We start from the raw sequence: 16622 nt of genomic DNA on the forward strand, positions 1-16622 counted from the left end.
AAATACCTCCAACGAGTAAGGCAAGTCCTAAGAAGAACAAATCCCGGGCAATAAACAGCTACGCTCTGCCAGTGATCAGATACCCTGCGGGAATAATAAGGTGGCCAAAGGAAGAGATACAGACCACAGATGTTAAGACACGAAAGCTCCTCACCATGCATGGAGGATTCCACCCCAAATCCAGCACCCTGAGACTGTATGCTAGCCGCAAGGAAGGAGGCTGTGGACTAGTGAGCGTGAGAGCCACTATCCAGGATGAAACATCCAAGATCCATAAGTACATCAAGGATAAGGCCCCGACAGATGACGTGCTGAGTGAATGTCTCAGGCAGTGGAGAACAGAGGATGAGATGCTGGAAGAGGGACCATCATGGGAGGACAAGCCCTTGCACGGGATGTACCACCGGAACATAACTGAAGTGGCTGATCTCAACAAATCCTACCAATGGCTTGAAAGGGCTGGGCTGAAGGACAGCACAGAGGCACTCATCCTGGCTGCACAGGAGCAGGCCCTGAGCACCAGAGCCATAGAGGCCCAGATCTACCACACCAGACAAGACCCAAGGTGTAGACTGTGCAAAGAGGCCCCAGAGACGGTCCAGCACATAACTGCAGGGTGTAAGATGCTGGCAGGCAAAGCATACATGGAACGCCATAACCAAGTGGCTGGCATAGTATACAGGAACATCTGTGCAGAGTATGGACTGGAAACCCCAAGGTCAAAGTGGGAAACACCTCCCAAGGTGGTAGAGAACGAGCGAGCCAAGATCCTGTGGGACTTCCAGATCCAGACTGACAGAATGGTAATGGCGAACCAACCAGACATTGTGGTGGTGGACAAATAACAGAGGAAAGCCGTAGTGGTGGATGTGGCAATACCAAGCGATGGCAACATCAGGAAAAAGGAACATGAGAAACTAGAGAAATACCAAAGGCTCAGAGAAGAACTGGAGAAGGCTTGGAAGGTGAAGGCCACAGTGGTGCCTGTGGTGATCGGAGCACTAGGGGCTGTGACCCCCAAACTGGAGGAGTGGCTACGACAGATCCCTGGAAAAACATCCGAAATCTCAGTCCAGAAAAGTGCAGTCCTAGGAACAGCAGAACCCTCAAGCTCCCTGGCCTCTGGTAGAGGACCCGAGCTTGGAAAGTGGATGAGACCACCCGCGGAGGGTGAGAATAGAGTGTGTGTATATATATATATATATATATATATATATATATATATATATATATATATATATATATATATATATATATCTCCGCAGACTAAACTTCCTGAACATTCCCCTGCGTTGGCTTGCAGCTTATCAGTTGGTTCTGATGCCAATTCCTCATTCTTTCACCTGTCACACTGGTGATTTCTGTATTTCCTTGATGCTTCAACAATAATGACATCACAAACAACTTGTGACACTGTGGCAACACTGTGGATTAGAGCAGGATGTACTGTATGTTATCTCTTTATTACGCACCCTCTGTGCTTCCCAGGTGGTTGGAATGTTGTGACTTCCTGTATCACATACTCATCATCTTTGGTTTTCCCCTGAGCCCTGTGGAGAACGCTGCTTCCCCAAAGGCATCCATTAAATATGTCTTTAATTAGAATGGGTTTTATTGAGTTGCCTGTGTATAAACTCTTATCCTGACCTAATTTAACCATGACTCCAGTGCAGTGTCTCTGCTTTACATGCCTGATTGGAGATTGTTGGTTCCCCTCTGTTAATGAAAGGAAAACCCATTATAAAGCAAAAGCATCTGGAAGATGATGAGAGCAAACTGGAGTTTTTTGAGCACAGCAGCTCTAAGTTGATGGGTACTATTTCATGGTTAAGGTAATAGCAGGTGTGTGGCGCCTGTTGTGTGATTTGTTCAGTGGCGTCCTTGTTTGTTCTTTTTGTCCTGTCCGGTGACATCACTTCCTGTTTGGTCCTTGTTTGTTAAACAGTCATTAGTTCCAAGTGTGGCAGTATTTGAGTTCCTCCTTATTACTCATTGCATTCTGCAGTGTTACACGTGTCAGTGCTGTTGGTGGTTCCACTAAGTGAAGGTGAAGCTTTGTAAAGCACTTTTGACACATTTGGACTGAAATAGACTCACTGCTTGAAACATTTGATACATTCAGAACAACATCTGCTGGTTGTGTGAGTCAGAGCCAAGTGCAGAAACAGTTTTTTTTAAACCAAACACAAAACACTCCTTTAAATCTAAACAAAATAAAACAGGAGGCAAAACTTAACACGACGTGGCTGAAGCCTGGCCTGAGCAAAAAAAAAAAAACATGAGCAGTCTACTGCTGTTTCTTGTCATGATCTGTGTTTTTGTTTCTAGTTGTTTCCTGTCGTCACGCCATGTCCTGTCTTATTTTGTTAACTTCCTGTCACTCTCCGGTTCCCAGTATCCACACCTGTTACCCATCAGTAATCAGCACCTGTATTTAACCTCCACCTCTTACCTACCCCAGTCGCCAGATTGTTGTATTCGTGTTTCATTAGTGTTCCGTGTTTCCTGAGCGTTCCTAGTTTCCCGTGTTTCCCGAGTTTTCGTGTTCCGTGTTCCGTGTCCCTCGTGCCTGTTCCTGTTTTGCCTTGCTCCGCGTATCCTGTCTGTAAAAGAACCTGGACTAACTACCTGACCGTGAGTTTGCCTTATCCCTGCCTGTACTTTTGCCGTGATCATTTTGTGTACGACCTGGACCGTCTGACCTTGCCTTGGGAATAAACCTCCGTTTGATCATAATCCTGCCTCCGTGCTGTGCATGTGGGTCCGCCGCCTGCCCCAAGCCTGACATTTCTACGGCACATGCTGTGGCGTCTACGGAAAATCTTGCAGCATCTATGGGAAAATCTTGCGGCATCTATGGGAAATTACTTAATTACTGGTGTATTAAGACTGTGTTTTTACAGTTACTCGGACACTGGATTCATGCTGTAAACCTTTTGAGGTGATGTCATTGCTTTAAAATAGGTTATCATCTTAGTTATCACAATTACATTGTGTAACTGTAAGATACCATAACGTTACTTTAATAATAATTAGTTATAATAATCGCAATTAAAAATTAAATAAACATTTTAAAAATATCAGTCTGTGTGTAATGAATGAATACAATATACAGGTTTCACTTTTTGAATGGAATTAGTGAAATAAATCACCTTTGATGATATTCTAATTATATAACCAGCACCTGTGAGTGAGCGTGAGAGCCACTATCCAGGATGAAACATCCAAGATCCATAAGTACATCAAGGAGAAGGCCCCGACAGATGACGTGCTGAGTGAATGTCTCAGGCAGTGGAGAACAGAGGATGAGATGCTGGAAGAGGGACCATCATGGGAGGACAAGCCCTTGCATGGGATGTACCACCGGAACATAACTGAAGTGGCTGATCTCAACAAATCCTACCAATGGCTTGAAAGGGCTGGGCTGAAGGACAGCACAGAGGCACTCATCCTGGCTGCACAGGAGCAGGCCCTGAGCACCAGAGCCATAGAGGCCCAGATCTACCACACCAGACAAGACCCAAGGTGTAGACTGTGCAAAGAGGCCCCAGAGACGGTCCAGCACATAACTGCAGGGTGTAAGATGCTGGCAGGCAAAGCATACATGGAACGCCATAACCAAGTGGCTGGCATAGTATACAGGAACATCTGCGCGGAGTATGGACTGGAAACCCCAAGGTCAAAGTGGGAAACACCTCCCAAGGTGGTAGAGAACGAGCGAGCCAAGATCCTGTGGGACTTCCAGATCCAGACTGACAGAATGGTAATGGCGAACCAACCAGACATTGTGGTGGTGGATAAAGAGCAGAGGAAAGCCGTAGTGGTGGATGTGGCAATACCAAGCGATGGCAACATCAGGAAAAAGGAACATGAGAAACTAGAGAAATACCAAGGGCTCAGAGAAGAACTGGAGAAGGCTTGGAAGGTGAAGGCCACAGTGGTGCCTGTGGTGATTGGAGCACTGGGGGCAGTGACCCCCAAACTGGAGGAGTGGCTACGACAGATCCCTGGAAAAACATCCGAAATCTCAGTCCAGAAAAGTGCAGTCCTAGGAACAGCAAGGATACTGCGCAAAACCCTCAAGCTCCCTGGCCTCTGGTAGAGGACCTGAGCTTGGAAAGTGGATGAGACCACCCGCGGAGGGTGAGAATAGAGTGTGTGTATATATATATATATATATATATATATATATATATATATATATATATATATATATATATATATCCGCAGACTAAACTTCCTGAACATTCCCCTGCGTTGGCTTGCAGCTTATCAGTTGGTTCTGATGCCAATTCCTCATTCTTTCACCTGTCACACTGGTGATTTCTGTATTTCCTTGATGCTTCAACAATAATGACATCACAAACAACTTGTGACACTGTGGCAACACTGTGGATTAGAGCAGGATGTACTGTATGTTATCTCTTTATTACGCACCCTCTGTGCTTCCCAGGTGGTTGGAATGTTGTGACTTCCTGTATCACATACTCATCATCTTTGGTTTTCCCCTGAGCCCTGTGGAGAACGCTGCTTCCCCAAAGGCATCCATTAAATATGTCTTTAATTAGAATGGGTTTTATTGAGTTGCCTGTGTATAAACTCTTATCCTGACCTAATTTAACCATGACTCCAGTGCAGTGTCTCTGCTTTACATGCCTGATTGGAGATTGTTGGTTCCCCTCTGTTAATGAAAGGAAAACCCATTATAAAGCAAAAGCATCTGGAAGATGATGAGAGCAAACTGGAGTTTTTTGAGCACAGCAGCTCTAAGTTGATGGGTACTATTTCATGGTTAAGGTAATAGCAGGTGTGTGGCGCCTGTTGTGTGATTTGTTCAGTGGCGTCCTTGTTTGTTCTTTTTGTCCTGTCCGGTGACATCACTTCCTGTTTGGTCCTTGTTTGTTAAACAGTCATTAGTTCCAAGTGTGGCAGTATTTGAGTTCCTCCTTATTACTCATTGCATTCTGCAGTGTTACACGTGTCAGTACTGTTGGTGGTTCCACTTAGTGAAGGTGAAGCTTTGTAAAGCACTTTTGACACATTTGGACTGAAATAGACTCACTGCTTGAAACATTTGATACATTCAGAACAACATCTGCTGGTTGTGTGAGTCAGAGCCAAGTGCAGAAACAGTTTTTTTTAAACCAAACACAAAACACTCCTTTAAATCTAAACAAAATAAAACAGGAGGCAAAACTTAACACGACGTGGCTGAAGCCTGGCCTGAGCAAAAAAAAAAAAAACATGAGCAGTCTACTGCTGTTTCTACGGCACATGCTGTGGCGTCTACGGAAAATCTTGCGGCATCTATGGGAAAATCTTGCGGCATCTATGGGAAATTACTTAATTACTGGTGTATTAAGACTGCGTTTTTACAGTTACTCGGACACTGGGTTCATGCTGTAAACCTTTTGAGGTGATGTCATTGCTTTAAAATAGGTTATCATCTTAGTTATCACAATTACATTGTGTAACTGTAAGATACCATAACGTTACTTTAATAATAATTAGTTATAATAATCGCAATTAAAAATGAAATAAACATTTTAAAAATAACAGTCTGTGTGTAATGAATGAATACAATATACAGGTTTCACTTTTTGAATGGAATTAGTGAAATAAATCACCTTTGATGATATTCTAATTATATAACCAGCACCTGTGAGTGAGCGTGAGAGCCACTATCCAGGATGAAACATCCAAGATCCATAAGTACATCAAGGAGAAGGCCCCGACAGATGACGTGCTGAGTGAATGTCTCAGGCAGTGGAGAACAGAGGATGAGATGCTGGAAGAGGGACCATCATGGGAGGACAAGCCCTTGCATGGGATGTACCACCGGAACATAACTGAAGTGGCTGATCTCAACAAATCCTACCAATGGCTTGAAAGGGCTGGGCTGAAGGACAGCACAGAGGCACTCATCCTGGCTGCACAGGAGCAGGCCCTGAGCACCAGAGCCATAGAGGCCCAGATCTACCACACCAGACAAGACCCAAGGTGTAGACTGTGCAAAGAGGCCCCAGAGACGGTCCAGCACATAACTGCAGGGTGTAAGATGCTGGCAGGCAAAGCATACATGGAACGCCATAACCAAGTGGCTGGCATAGTATACAGGAACATCTGCGCGGAGTATGGACTGGAAACCCCAAGGTCAAAGTGGGAAACACCTCCCAAGGTGGTAGAGAACGAGCGAGCCAAGATCCTGTGGGACTTCCAGATCCAGACTGACAGAATGGTAATGGCGAACCAACCAGACATTGTGGTGGTGGATAAAGAGCAGAGGAAAGCCGTAGTGGTGGATGTGGCAATACCAAGCGATGGCAACATCAGGAAAAAGGAACATGAGAAACTAGAGAAATACCAAGGGCTCAGAGAAGAACTGGAGAAGGCTTGGAAGGTGAAGGCCACAGTGGTGCCTGTGGTGATTGGAGCACTGGGGGCAGTGACCCCCAAACTGGAGGAGTGGCTACGACAGATCCCTGGAAAAACATCCGAAATCTCAGTCCAGAAAAGTGCAGTCCTAGGAACAGCAAGGATACTGCGCAAAACCCTCAAGCTCCCTGGCCTCTGGTAGAGGACCTGAGCTTGGAAAGTGGATGAGACCACCCGCGGAGGGTGAGAATAGAGTGTGTGTATATATATATATATATATATATATATATATATATATATATATATATATATATATATATATCCGCAGACTAAACTTCCTGAACATTCCCCTGCGTTGGCTTGCAGCTTATCAGTTGGTTCTGATGCCAATTCCTCATTCTTTCACCTGTCACACTGGTGATTTCTGTATTTCCTTGATGCTTCAACAATAATGACATCACAAACAACTTGTGACACTGTGGCAACACTGTGGATTAGAGCAGGATGTACTGTATGTTATCTCTTTATTACGCACCCTCTGTGCTTCCCAGGTGGTTGGAATGTTGTGACTTCCTGTATCACATACTCATCATCTTTGGTTTTCCCCTGAGCCCTGTGGAGAACGCTGCTTCCCCAAAGGCATCCATTAAATATGTCTTTAATTAGAATGGGTTTTATTGAGTTGCCTGTGTATAAACTCTTATCCTGACCTAATTTAACCATGACTCCAGTGCAGTGTCTCTGCTTTACATGCCTGATTGGAGATTGTTGGTTCCCCTCTGTTAATGAAAGGAAAACCCATTATAAAGCAAAAGCATCTGGAAGATGATGAGAGCAAACTGGAGTTTTTTGAGCACAGCAGCTCTAAGTTGATGGGTACTATTTCATGGTTAAGGTAATAGCAGGTGTGTGGCGCCTGTTGTGTGATTTGTTCAGTGGCGTCCTTGTTTGTTCTTTTTGTCCTGTCCGGTGACATCACTTCCTGTTTGGTCCTTGTTTGTTAAACAGTCATTAGTTCCAAGTGTGGCAGTATTTGAGTTCCTCCTTATTACTCATTGCATTCTGCAGTGTTACACGTGTCAGTACTGTTGGTGGTTCCACTTAGTGAAGGTGAAGCTTTGTAAAGCACTTTTGACACATTTGGACTGAAATAGACTCACTGCTTGAAACATTTGATACATTCAGAACAACATCTGCTGGTTGTGTGAGTCAGAGCCAAGTGCAGAAACAGTTTTTTTTAAACCAAACACAAAACACTCCTTTAAATCTAAACAAAATAAAACAGGAGGCAAAACTTAACACGACGTGGCTGAAGCCTGGCCTGAGCAAAAAAAAAAAAAACATGAGCAGTCTACTGCTGTTTCTACGGCACATGCTGTGGCGTCTACGGAAAATCTTGCGGCATCTATGGGAAAATCTTGCGGCATCTATGGGAAATTACTTAATTACTGGTGTATTAAGACTGCGTTTTTACAGTTACTCGGACACTGGGTTCATGCTGTAAACCTTTTGAGGTGATGTCATTGCTTTAAAATAGGTTATCATCTTAGTTATCACAATTACATTGTGTAACTGTAAGATACCATAACGTTACTTTAATAATAATTAGTTATAATAATCGCAATTAAAAATGAAATAAACATTTTAAAAATAACAGTCTGTGTGTAATGAATGAATACAATATACAGGTTTCACTTTTTGAATGGAATTAGTGAAATAAATCACCTTTGATGATATTCTAATTATATAACCAGCACCTGTGGACGTGCCATGAAAAGCCTCATATGTGCCACGGCAGGTGCCGAATATGACACCGTACTGTTTATACTGTGACAGTCACTCTACTTTAGCTAGCTTTGCAGCTAACTGCCATAGATCTGAGCCCTATTGGTGAGAGTACCTGTGTCCCATTCACCAAACGACCCCAGGTACTTCATCACAGTAAAGAGAGAGAAACTGAAAACAAATTGTCTTGTTTCCGCTCAGATGGGAGTTTTAATTTGGAACCACTAACATATCGCGGCAACTAACAATATTTTCCCTTAGGGTGCTGCATAACTCGCTCCAAAAAAACAATATCCCCCACAATGCTCAGCAACCCGGAAGTCCGGGCCGCTGCAATAATGTTATATGCTGTATTTACGGTGTCATGTTCCGGAGACGCCGTGACATGTGCCTTTTAAACAGCGACATGTGCCCGAGAAGCCGTAGATTCGGTGGCAAACTCAACGATAATGCGTGATGTTACTGCTTTCAAACATACTTTTAACCAAAAGACCGTCACCGTGTTCCTTTTACGTTCTTATTGCTTCTCTTAAGCGTCATGTCATTGGTCAGCAGCCCTGGCCTCCCATTGGCTGCTGACTTTTGATAGGATTGTCACGCATCGTTTGAAGCGAGAGGCTGTGAGAGCAGAAGAAACGGAGGAGAACGATTTGAGCGCAGGCGCTGGAAATCCGAGAGCGCAAATACAGATTAAATGTGAGCAGAGTGAATCTGAGCGCCAGCAGAGACATTTTGAGTGCGAGGGATGGGTTTTAAAAACAAGCAAACAAGATCTGATCATTGAATCGTTAAAGTGCGCTTGTGAATTGAAAAACTATGCTCTTGATTAAAGCTCACACTCACACATTACGGGATTCTAGCTTTGCTTTAGGTTTGTCGGCATCTAGTGGCCGCTTGTTTTCCGTGTCTGTCGGTCAGTGAGTCTTAGAGAAGAGACACAAGCACAAAGTAAGATGACGATCCAAAGCAACACATTTCTATCACACACGCGTCGTGTTCAGGTTCAGGTTTTTCTCCTGCGTTGGCGTTCATGTAACTCTCCTCTGAAGATGTTCACTGCCTGAATGTGGTCTCATTGGACTTGCATTGAGAATCCTTTAGTCAAGTTCCAGTTTTAGGAGCTGGGTCTGTGCTGCTTTCACACTGTCTGGGCTTTTGTTCTGTTTATAAATATACACTCAACCCTGTTCTGTGCTAGTTTCCGGTTTTATTTTCGCACTTCCTCAGTTCTGTCGTTCTGTCTAGTTTTACTATCATGTGATTCTTGGCCTGGTTCCATCGTGAAGAAGGCCGAACAGGTTCTCGTTGCCACTTTCCCCCTGTGTTTACCAGCATGTCATGGACCCGCGTGACCACTCGCCACAGAGACTGGTATCAGCTGGACGCTAGCTGTGGACTGGACACTGGACTGTGTGCTGGACAGGACCGCAAAGTCCTGTACGGCCATTAGATGCTCTTCACAGGCCCTTCTAGAGTTTGACCTCTGACCTTGTGTGCAGCACAGCCACGCTCTGTTTGCATTAACAGTGAAGACTCAAGGCCGGTTTGTGACAGTCACAGTCCCTCCTACAGAACTAAACTGGGACTGAGCTCTAAATCCACTGAAAACCTTTTTAGTTTTTCAGATTTTCAGAAATCAGACACTGTTTCATGCAAGTAAAGATGCTGAATCCATCTTTGACTGTTGACGTTTTTGGTGAATTACTACTGGCTTTAATTCAGCTACATTTTTGTTTGAAGCACTCGGTGACAGAGCAACTTGGGCTTCAGCGTGACTCGAGGAAGCCAGGAATCAAACCACCCACCCTGTGGTTGGCAGCCAAAAGCTCTAGCATCACTGATCTAATCACTGCCCAGATGATTCAATTCTATTCTGTTCTATTTATATAGCGCCACATCACAACAAGGTCATCTCAAGGCACTTTACAAAGTAAAGTTACACAACTAAACACAACAGATCCCACATACAGCAAACCGTTAGATGAGGCTTTAATAGAAATTTGACTTTTACTGGTTTATGAACTTTCCAGCCTCTTACACAACTGTTCCTCTTAGATGTTACCACACAGCAGCTGCAGAACAGATATTGATTTTTGGTTTCGGCCTGTTGATTCAATCGATTGTTGATTTTATCACGACAAAGTTCACCCAGTCTTGAGAAAGAGTCACGTTACGTTGGAATCTATCTTATCTGCTGGAGGTTCTGCAGTGACCTGATCAGTGGCAGAGGGAACAGGACAGAGGCCTGTTCAATGTGTCATGTTATCGTTGCTGTTTTTAAAATTCAGAGGATCAGATGACATCAAGTGTGCGTCCTGATAGCGTCAGTACAGTAGCTGATGGACGTGACTGCAGGCTGTGAAGGGGAGGGTCAATGGTTATATTTACAGTAGCAGAGTTGACATAAGAGCAGCCGTGGTGAAGAAGGCGGGGGACCGGCAGCACCATATAAAAGCTCAGCCCACAGCTCTCTGGACATCTGTCCTCCTCTGTGCGGCTGACACCATGAGGCCCCGAGTGCTGCTGTCGCTGCTGGTGGCGTTGGGCTGCCTTCACGTCCACGGCGCGCCGCTGGAGCACGGCGCCTCGGAGCACGGCGCCTTTGAGCAAGGCTCGTGTGAAGACGCCTCATCCGCAGCTGCAGCGAGACTGGCTCTGAGCAAAATCAACGAGGACCGCACGGACGGCTACATCTTCACCCTGCACCGCCTGTCCAACGTGCACACGGCCCAGCACGTGAGTCAGACGCTAGTGAGTGAGTGAGTGAGTGAGTGAGTGAGTGAGTGAGTGAGTGAGTGAGTGAGTGAGTGAGACGCCAGCGTGGGCTGCAGCTGAGTGAGTGAGTGAGTGAGTGAGCGAGTGAGTGAGTGAGCGAGTGAGTGATCAGTCGGTAGACTTTAGACTTCGCTCCAGTCTTTGCAGCTGAGTCCCTTGACACATGTTAGCAGCTGTTAGCCGCTAGCTGACGGATGAAGCACTGTAACATTTTGGGACATGTTAGTGAATTAGAGGTGACAGCTCTAAATCACTAACATGAAATGAGTCAACTCCACTTTTGACATTCATATTTTAAAGAGTGCCAAATATCAACAATGGGGGACACATTAGTATCGATGTCCAGATCAGGCATCGCGGTTGTCATGGAAACACGGAGCTAAATGCCCCAACCTCGTTTATCAGCCTGTTCATGTGTGACGTGTGTCCCAGGGGGAGAACGGCGTCGTCTTCTATCTGACGCTGGATGTTGTGGACACCAACTGCAGTGTTCTGAGCAGAAAGGACTGGAAGACCTGCGAGGCCCGTCCCACCCACGACACACCGGTGAGAGCAGGCAGCAGTGATCAGGAACATGACGGCCTGTGACGCTTCCTCACCGTGTGCACGTTGAACTGTGCTGCCTTCCGTTGGTTCCTCTGAATAATCTGTTCTGTTTTCAGACATATGGACAGTGCAAAGTGGCCATCTTCATCAACAGGGTGCACAGGGTGGTGCGTCTCTACAAGTACAGATGTGTGCTCAGACACTGTAAGTGTGAGCTGCTGACCTCAGATCAGATCCCGTCTGCTCGTCTTTACACTGTTTTTCTCAACTCAGTTTCCGGGAAGAAGTTGCTCGACATCTGTCCCGATTGTCCGGTTCTAATGTCCCAGGAAGACGCTCAGGTCCAGAAGGCCGTGTCCCTCTCGCTGGAGAAGTTCAACCAGGAGAGCGGCCTGGACAAAAAGTTTGCTCTGCTCAAGGTGGAGCGCGCCACAGCTGGAGTAGGTGTCCACAGGCTCAGCGCCTCATGGGAGCGTCGGTCGCCCCTTCCTCCTCCTGACGCGTTCCTGTTTCTGTGTGTTTGTGTCCAGTTGGCTGTGGGGATGTATTTTAATGTGGAGTACAGCATCCAGGAGACCACCTGCGCCAGGACGGCCGGGGCGGACGCCCAGTGCCCCCCCATGGAGTGCGAGTTCGCTGTGAGTTCTTTGATTTGGTCCTCATGCTCCTGCTCTTTCACTGGTGTGCAAGTAAAACACACAGGAATGGTTTATGCTGACGCGTTCATCTGTCCAATCAGCACAAGGGCTTCTGTGTGGGCACGCTCCACCAAGATATCACAGTCACCGTGCAGTGTGAGATCTACGAGCCTGAGGTGAGGAACCATGAACAGGACTGGAAGTGAAGCCCCGTGTTTCAATAGGTCTGAGCATCGTTTACCTCTGTGCCCTCAGGCTGCAGAGAGAGAGAAGAACCTGCACCTTCTGGGCGCAGAGACGGACCACAGCCACAACGACACCCAGGCACCGGGCCACGAGCACCAGCAGGCGCACGCGGCCGACCCCGCGCACACGCACGACCACGTGCACGACCACACCAAGAGCCACGGCCACCACCACGACGCCCACAAGCACGCCGACGACGCCCACCACCACACACACGACCACGCCGCGGGCAGCGCCCACAGGCACGCGCACGACCACTCCCACGACCACGGCCACGGCCACGACCACGTGCACGCGCACCACGCCAAGGCGCACGACCACAGCGGCGACGCCCCCAACCAGCACCACGACTACAAGCACGCCGACGGCGCGGCCACCCACCACCACGACCACGAGCTGGCTCTGGACCACGATCACAAGCATCCCCACCTGCACGCGCACGAGCACCACCACCACCACCACCAGCACGAGCACGAGAAGGAGCCCCACGACCACCCGGACGGCGCCGTGAGGCTGCTGCCCGACCTGGGCCTCCCCGTCACCCTGCCCTCCTTCCCCGACGTCCCGGCCGGCGGTCCTGAGGCCGGAGTCACTCTGCCCCTGAAGCCCGACCCGCAGATCCCGGGGCAGAGGGAGCCCACGGTCCAGGCCTTCCCCACCTCCGTCTCAGCTCAGTGCCCCCCCCCAGCGGCGCCCGGCACCACCCCGGTGGACAAAGCCTTTGCTGAGGACCCCGAGTTCAAGACATCTGCCTAGGACTGCAGACGCAGAGACACAGTTGCCTTCCATCAGCTCAAAACGTGTCATCGCTGCTTCTGTGTCAACAGTCTATTAAACACATGGCAACATCAACACTGTTTTTGCATTTTCTCTTTTAATAAATATAAAAAATAAAACCACTGACCTGGTCATTTTCTTCTTATGATGCCACATTATGATCACAATCACCTGCAGGAAGGAATAAATCAGCTAAGATTCCTTCCATCAACTACAGGATGAGAAAGGATTAGAGAGTTTGTTGAAAGGTTTGTGACGGAAACAAACGATGGAAACAGCGTGAAGGTAGAAACATGAGTCTGTTCCAGTAACCGCCACATGGGGGCGTTGCTTCTCTGTTTAGGGTTAATTATTGTTCTTGGCTAATGCTATTCATCTTTTTAAAGATGTGATTGTCACACACAGAATTGAGTTCAATTGATTTACAATCCATTTCTAGCCACTAGACTTCTAACTGAACAAATGACAAAATCTAAACTGTTTTCTTGTTGTTGGTTTTTGTTCTCTTTCTCGGTGAATGGTTGTTTATAATCAACACTTCCGTCCAGCATCCAACTGTCTCTGTTCAATATTAAAGTCACAGCCACACTAGACATTACATTACAGTCTCCAGCCAGAGGCTCCCTGGGGCTGAAGGCTCCCTGAGGCTGAAGGCTCCCTGGGGCTGAAGGCTCCCTGGGGCCAGAGGCTCCTGGAGGCCAGGGGCTCCCTGGGGCCAGGGTCTCTGGTTAACTGGTTACATCGGCTGCTGTGAAGTCATCTGGTTCTATTTATTATTTGGACTAAAGGCAAACTGTTGCAATGCAAGACTTTGTATGATATGTACTCTCTAAAAGACAGTGGAGGAGCCTGAACAGGCTTTTTTCATCGACTGTGTTAATGTCCCCTGTTCCCCAGTGAACTCTGACCCCTCAGTCGGTTTGAGCCAGCCATCGGCCCAGAGAGCAGCAGATAGCAGCTGTTTGCTCACCGTGTGGGAAAGGGGAACGGCCAACATCACCCGCACATGTGCCTGTCAAGACCCGACTGGGGAACGAGGATTACACGTCGTACGAGGGAAAACTTCCACCACAAAATCGGTTTTAGCAGAGAAGTGTCGTGAATAGTGGCCTGTGATTGTGTGCACGTGTTCCAGGATGAGCGTGTTTCTGCTGCTCCTGTGTCTGGCTTTGCTGCAGCACGATGGACGAGCGAGCCCAGAACCAGCAGGCTGCAGCGGCCCCGAGGCGGTGCGGGTGGCCGAGGAGGCCCTGGAGCAGATCAACCGGGACCGGGACCAGGGCTACGTTCTGAGCCTCAACCGGCTGTACGACCTCTCGCACGCCGCTCATCAGGTGAGCACACCAGCAGAAGTGTGTGCAGAGAAGCCTTTGAAATGCAAAGGCTCAAAACACAGCGCGTTGCATGTTTTTTTCTGTCCAGCAGAAACGAGGGTCACTTTACCAACTGACCATTGACGTCATGGAGACCAAATGTCACATCTCCAGCAGGAAACCGTGGAAGCAGTGTGAAGTCAGGGAAGTTAGCGAGGTTCCGGTAAGTAGCAACACACAGAACACAGCCTTCTGACCTCTGGGTTTGGTTGCTGCTTCGTTCTGTTCATCACAGGGAGACGCTGCATTAAATGCATTGTTTGCTTCAGGCGTACGGAGAGTGTGAGGTCTCGGCCAGCGCTGACTCTGGGGTCCGACTGATGAACTACTCCTGCGTCCTACGAGAGGGTGCGTCAGTGGAAACTGGACTTTTGTTCATCCACCTGCTGCCATAGAGCACCTGTGGTAGATCTGCGTCCGGCTGACCTTTGACCCTGTTAATGCTGCCATTCAGTTCCTGCAACCGCAGTAGTGACCGTGTGTCCGGACTGTCCTACGTCTGAAAATCTGAACGAGCCGGTGGTGGAGGAGACGGCCAGTCTCGCCCTGCAGAGGTTCAACGACGAGAGCGGCCTGGCCAACTTCTTCTCCCTGGAGAACATCACCAGAGCCAGTTCACAGGTGACGCCCAGCGACACGGGGACGCCCACACTCCAGGCGGCCGGGGGGGGGGGGGGGGGGGGGGGGGGGGTGCAGAGGTGGTCAGGGCACAGAATCATGACCTCGCCTACAACTTGGTACCAGCACCGGTACCAGCACTGGGCCTTTACCGCGTGTCTCCCTGTGACTCTTTCTCCAGTGGGTCGCTGGCCCGTCCTACTTCGTAGAGTTCACCATAGTGGAGACAGTGTGTTCGAAGGCGACAGATCGCAGCGAGCTGAGCAGCTGCCAACGCATGTCCTGTCAGTTTGCTGTGAGTAACACGCCTCACTTCACTCACTGCACCCACGTCGGACGCGATGCTGCTGCAGAACTGTTGCTTGTGGCATCTGAATCTACCTTCTGTCCACTCTCAGCATAGAGGATTCTGTTTTGGATCACACGTGGCTCAAGAGGACGAGTTTGAAGTCAGGACCCCTGCGGTGAGAAGGCACAGCAGGAAGGCTGTAGAAGTGAAGTGTGAGATCTACGAGCCTCAGGTACTGTAGCTGATGCTCCGCTGCTCCCGGAGCTGGGCCCAGGTCAAATACTGACCCCCCTCTTTGTGTTCCCCTCCAGGCGTCTGCTGGGGAGCAGCAGGCCAGTGCAGACGCAGACAGCCACGGCCACACACACCTTCACCCTCATGACGCAGCCACGCCCGGCCCGGCTGCCTCCGGGCCACGCAGCCCCGTGGGCACTGTGGTGGCTCAGCCTGCCTCTCCCAGGGCCTCGCCAGCAGCCAGGTCCTGTCCCGGCCAGCGCCGGCACAATCTGGGCCTGAAAGCCCTCAAACTCTGATCAGATCCGCCATGAGTGGTTCCATTAAAGCCCTCACTCAACTGGAATCTGTGTCAGTTCTGTCTGTGTACAGCATGAAATAACAAAGGTTCTGAATGTGTCATCATGTAGATAGTAAAAAAGACACCAGCCCATTAAGATGTGAGGACATTTAAATCCATTAGGCCCTGGTAATAAACTGATCCATCTCTAGAATTCACCTTCATTTGTTTGGAGTCATCTTTATTGTTATTTAACAAGCTTTATATTGTTTTCATTGCATAATAAATGCAATGAATTAACCTTAAATAGAACATAGTGACGGGAATTTATGTTTATAATTTTTTAATGGTGTCAGTGTTTTGTCCAGGAAGCTAAACATAAACGGGCCTGTGAGGATTCCTGGTCCGGTCCAGATGATGGTATCTGGAGTCATCTGAGCTTCTCTCTTCAGGTCTAAAGCGGTTTATTATTAGAATGAAACATTCTGATCGTACAACAGCTGGAGCAGTACGAAGAACAACATACATAACTAAGATTACATCAGGGTTTGACAAATGTTTTAGAAATAACATTAGGTTCGTAACCTTTGTTTCTAGCTCCGGGGTGGCACAGTGGTGCGGTGGGTAGCACTGTCGCCTCACAGCAAGAAGGTTCTGGTTTCGATTCCCGGAGGTGGCCTGGTGCC

The 16622-nt window shown here is 48.0% G+C and overlaps 2 protein-coding genes across 3 annotated transcripts; both read left to right on the top strand.

Moving 5' to 3' along the window:
* Positions 1 to 10628: 10628 nt before the first annotated feature.
* Positions 10629 to 13264, top strand: fetub (fetuin B). Its single transcript, XM_029149313.3, has 7 exons — positions 10629 to 10896; positions 11368 to 11481; positions 11598 to 11685; positions 11755 to 11921; positions 12012 to 12119; positions 12221 to 12295; positions 12375 to 13264. Exons 1-7 carry the CDS (start codon positions 10666 to 10668, stop codon positions 13119 to 13121), a joined length of 1530 nt encoding a protein of 509 aa, XP_029005146.2. The 5' UTR covers positions 10629 to 10665; the 3' UTR covers positions 13122 to 13264.
* An 828-nt stretch (positions 13265 to 14092) lies between these two features.
* On the top strand, positions 14093 to 16002 carry si:ch211-284e20.8 (uncharacterized protein LOC563738 homolog). Of its 2 annotated transcripts, none has more exons than XM_041070595.2 (7): positions 14093 to 14476; positions 14565 to 14678; positions 14785 to 14863; positions 14970 to 15136; positions 15315 to 15428; positions 15532 to 15654; positions 15734 to 16002. In XM_041070595.2, the coding sequence occupies exons 1-7, from the start codon at positions 14279 to 14281 to the stop codon at positions 15953 to 15955; spliced, it is 1017 nt and encodes a 338-aa protein (XP_040926529.1). In that variant the 5' UTR covers positions 14093 to 14278; the 3' UTR covers positions 15956 to 16002. The 2 variants fall into 2 exon arrangements, with proteins under 2 accessions (XP_040926529.1, XP_040926530.1); XM_041070596.2 differs by having other exon boundaries at positions 14097 to 14476; positions 14568 to 14678.
* The last annotated feature ends 620 nt before the right edge of the window (positions 16003 to 16622 follow it).

Source organism: Betta splendens, chromosome 4, assembly GCF_900634795.4.
Source record: "Betta splendens chromosome 4, fBetSpl5.4, whole genome shotgun sequence".
NCBI classification, from domain to species: Eukaryota; Metazoa; Chordata; class Actinopteri; order Anabantiformes; family Osphronemidae; genus Betta; species Betta splendens.

What these genes read in the sequence shown, in the direction of transcription:
- si:ch211-284e20.8 (XM_041070595.2), top strand. Translation starts at nt 14,279, where the DNA reads ATGAGCGTGTTTCTGCTGCTCCTGTGTCTGGCTTTGCTGCAGCACGAT. An exon ending in GGGAAGTTAGCGAGGTTCCG is followed by an intron (nt 14,679 to 14,784) that starts GTAAGTAGCAAC and finishes TGTTTGCTTCAG; the next exon opens with GCGTACGGAGAGTGTGAGGT. An exon ending in TCACCAGAGCCAGTTCACAG is followed by an intron (nt 15,137 to 15,314) that starts GTGACGCCCAGC and finishes CTCTTTCTCCAG; the next exon opens with TGGGTCGCTGGCCCGTCCTA.
- fetub (XM_029149313.3), top strand. Translation starts at nt 10,666, where the DNA reads ATGAGGCCCCGAGTGCTGCTGTCGCTGCTGGTGGCGTTGGGCTGCCTT. An exon ending in TGGAGCGCGCCACAGCTGGA is followed by an intron (nt 11,922 to 12,011) that starts GTAGGTGTCCAC and finishes GTTTGTGTCCAG; the next exon opens with TTGGCTGTGGGGATGTATTT. An exon ending in CCATGGAGTGCGAGTTCGCT is followed by an intron (nt 12,120 to 12,220) that starts GTGAGTTCTTTG and finishes CTGTCCAATCAG; the next exon opens with CACAAGGGCTTCTGTGTGGG.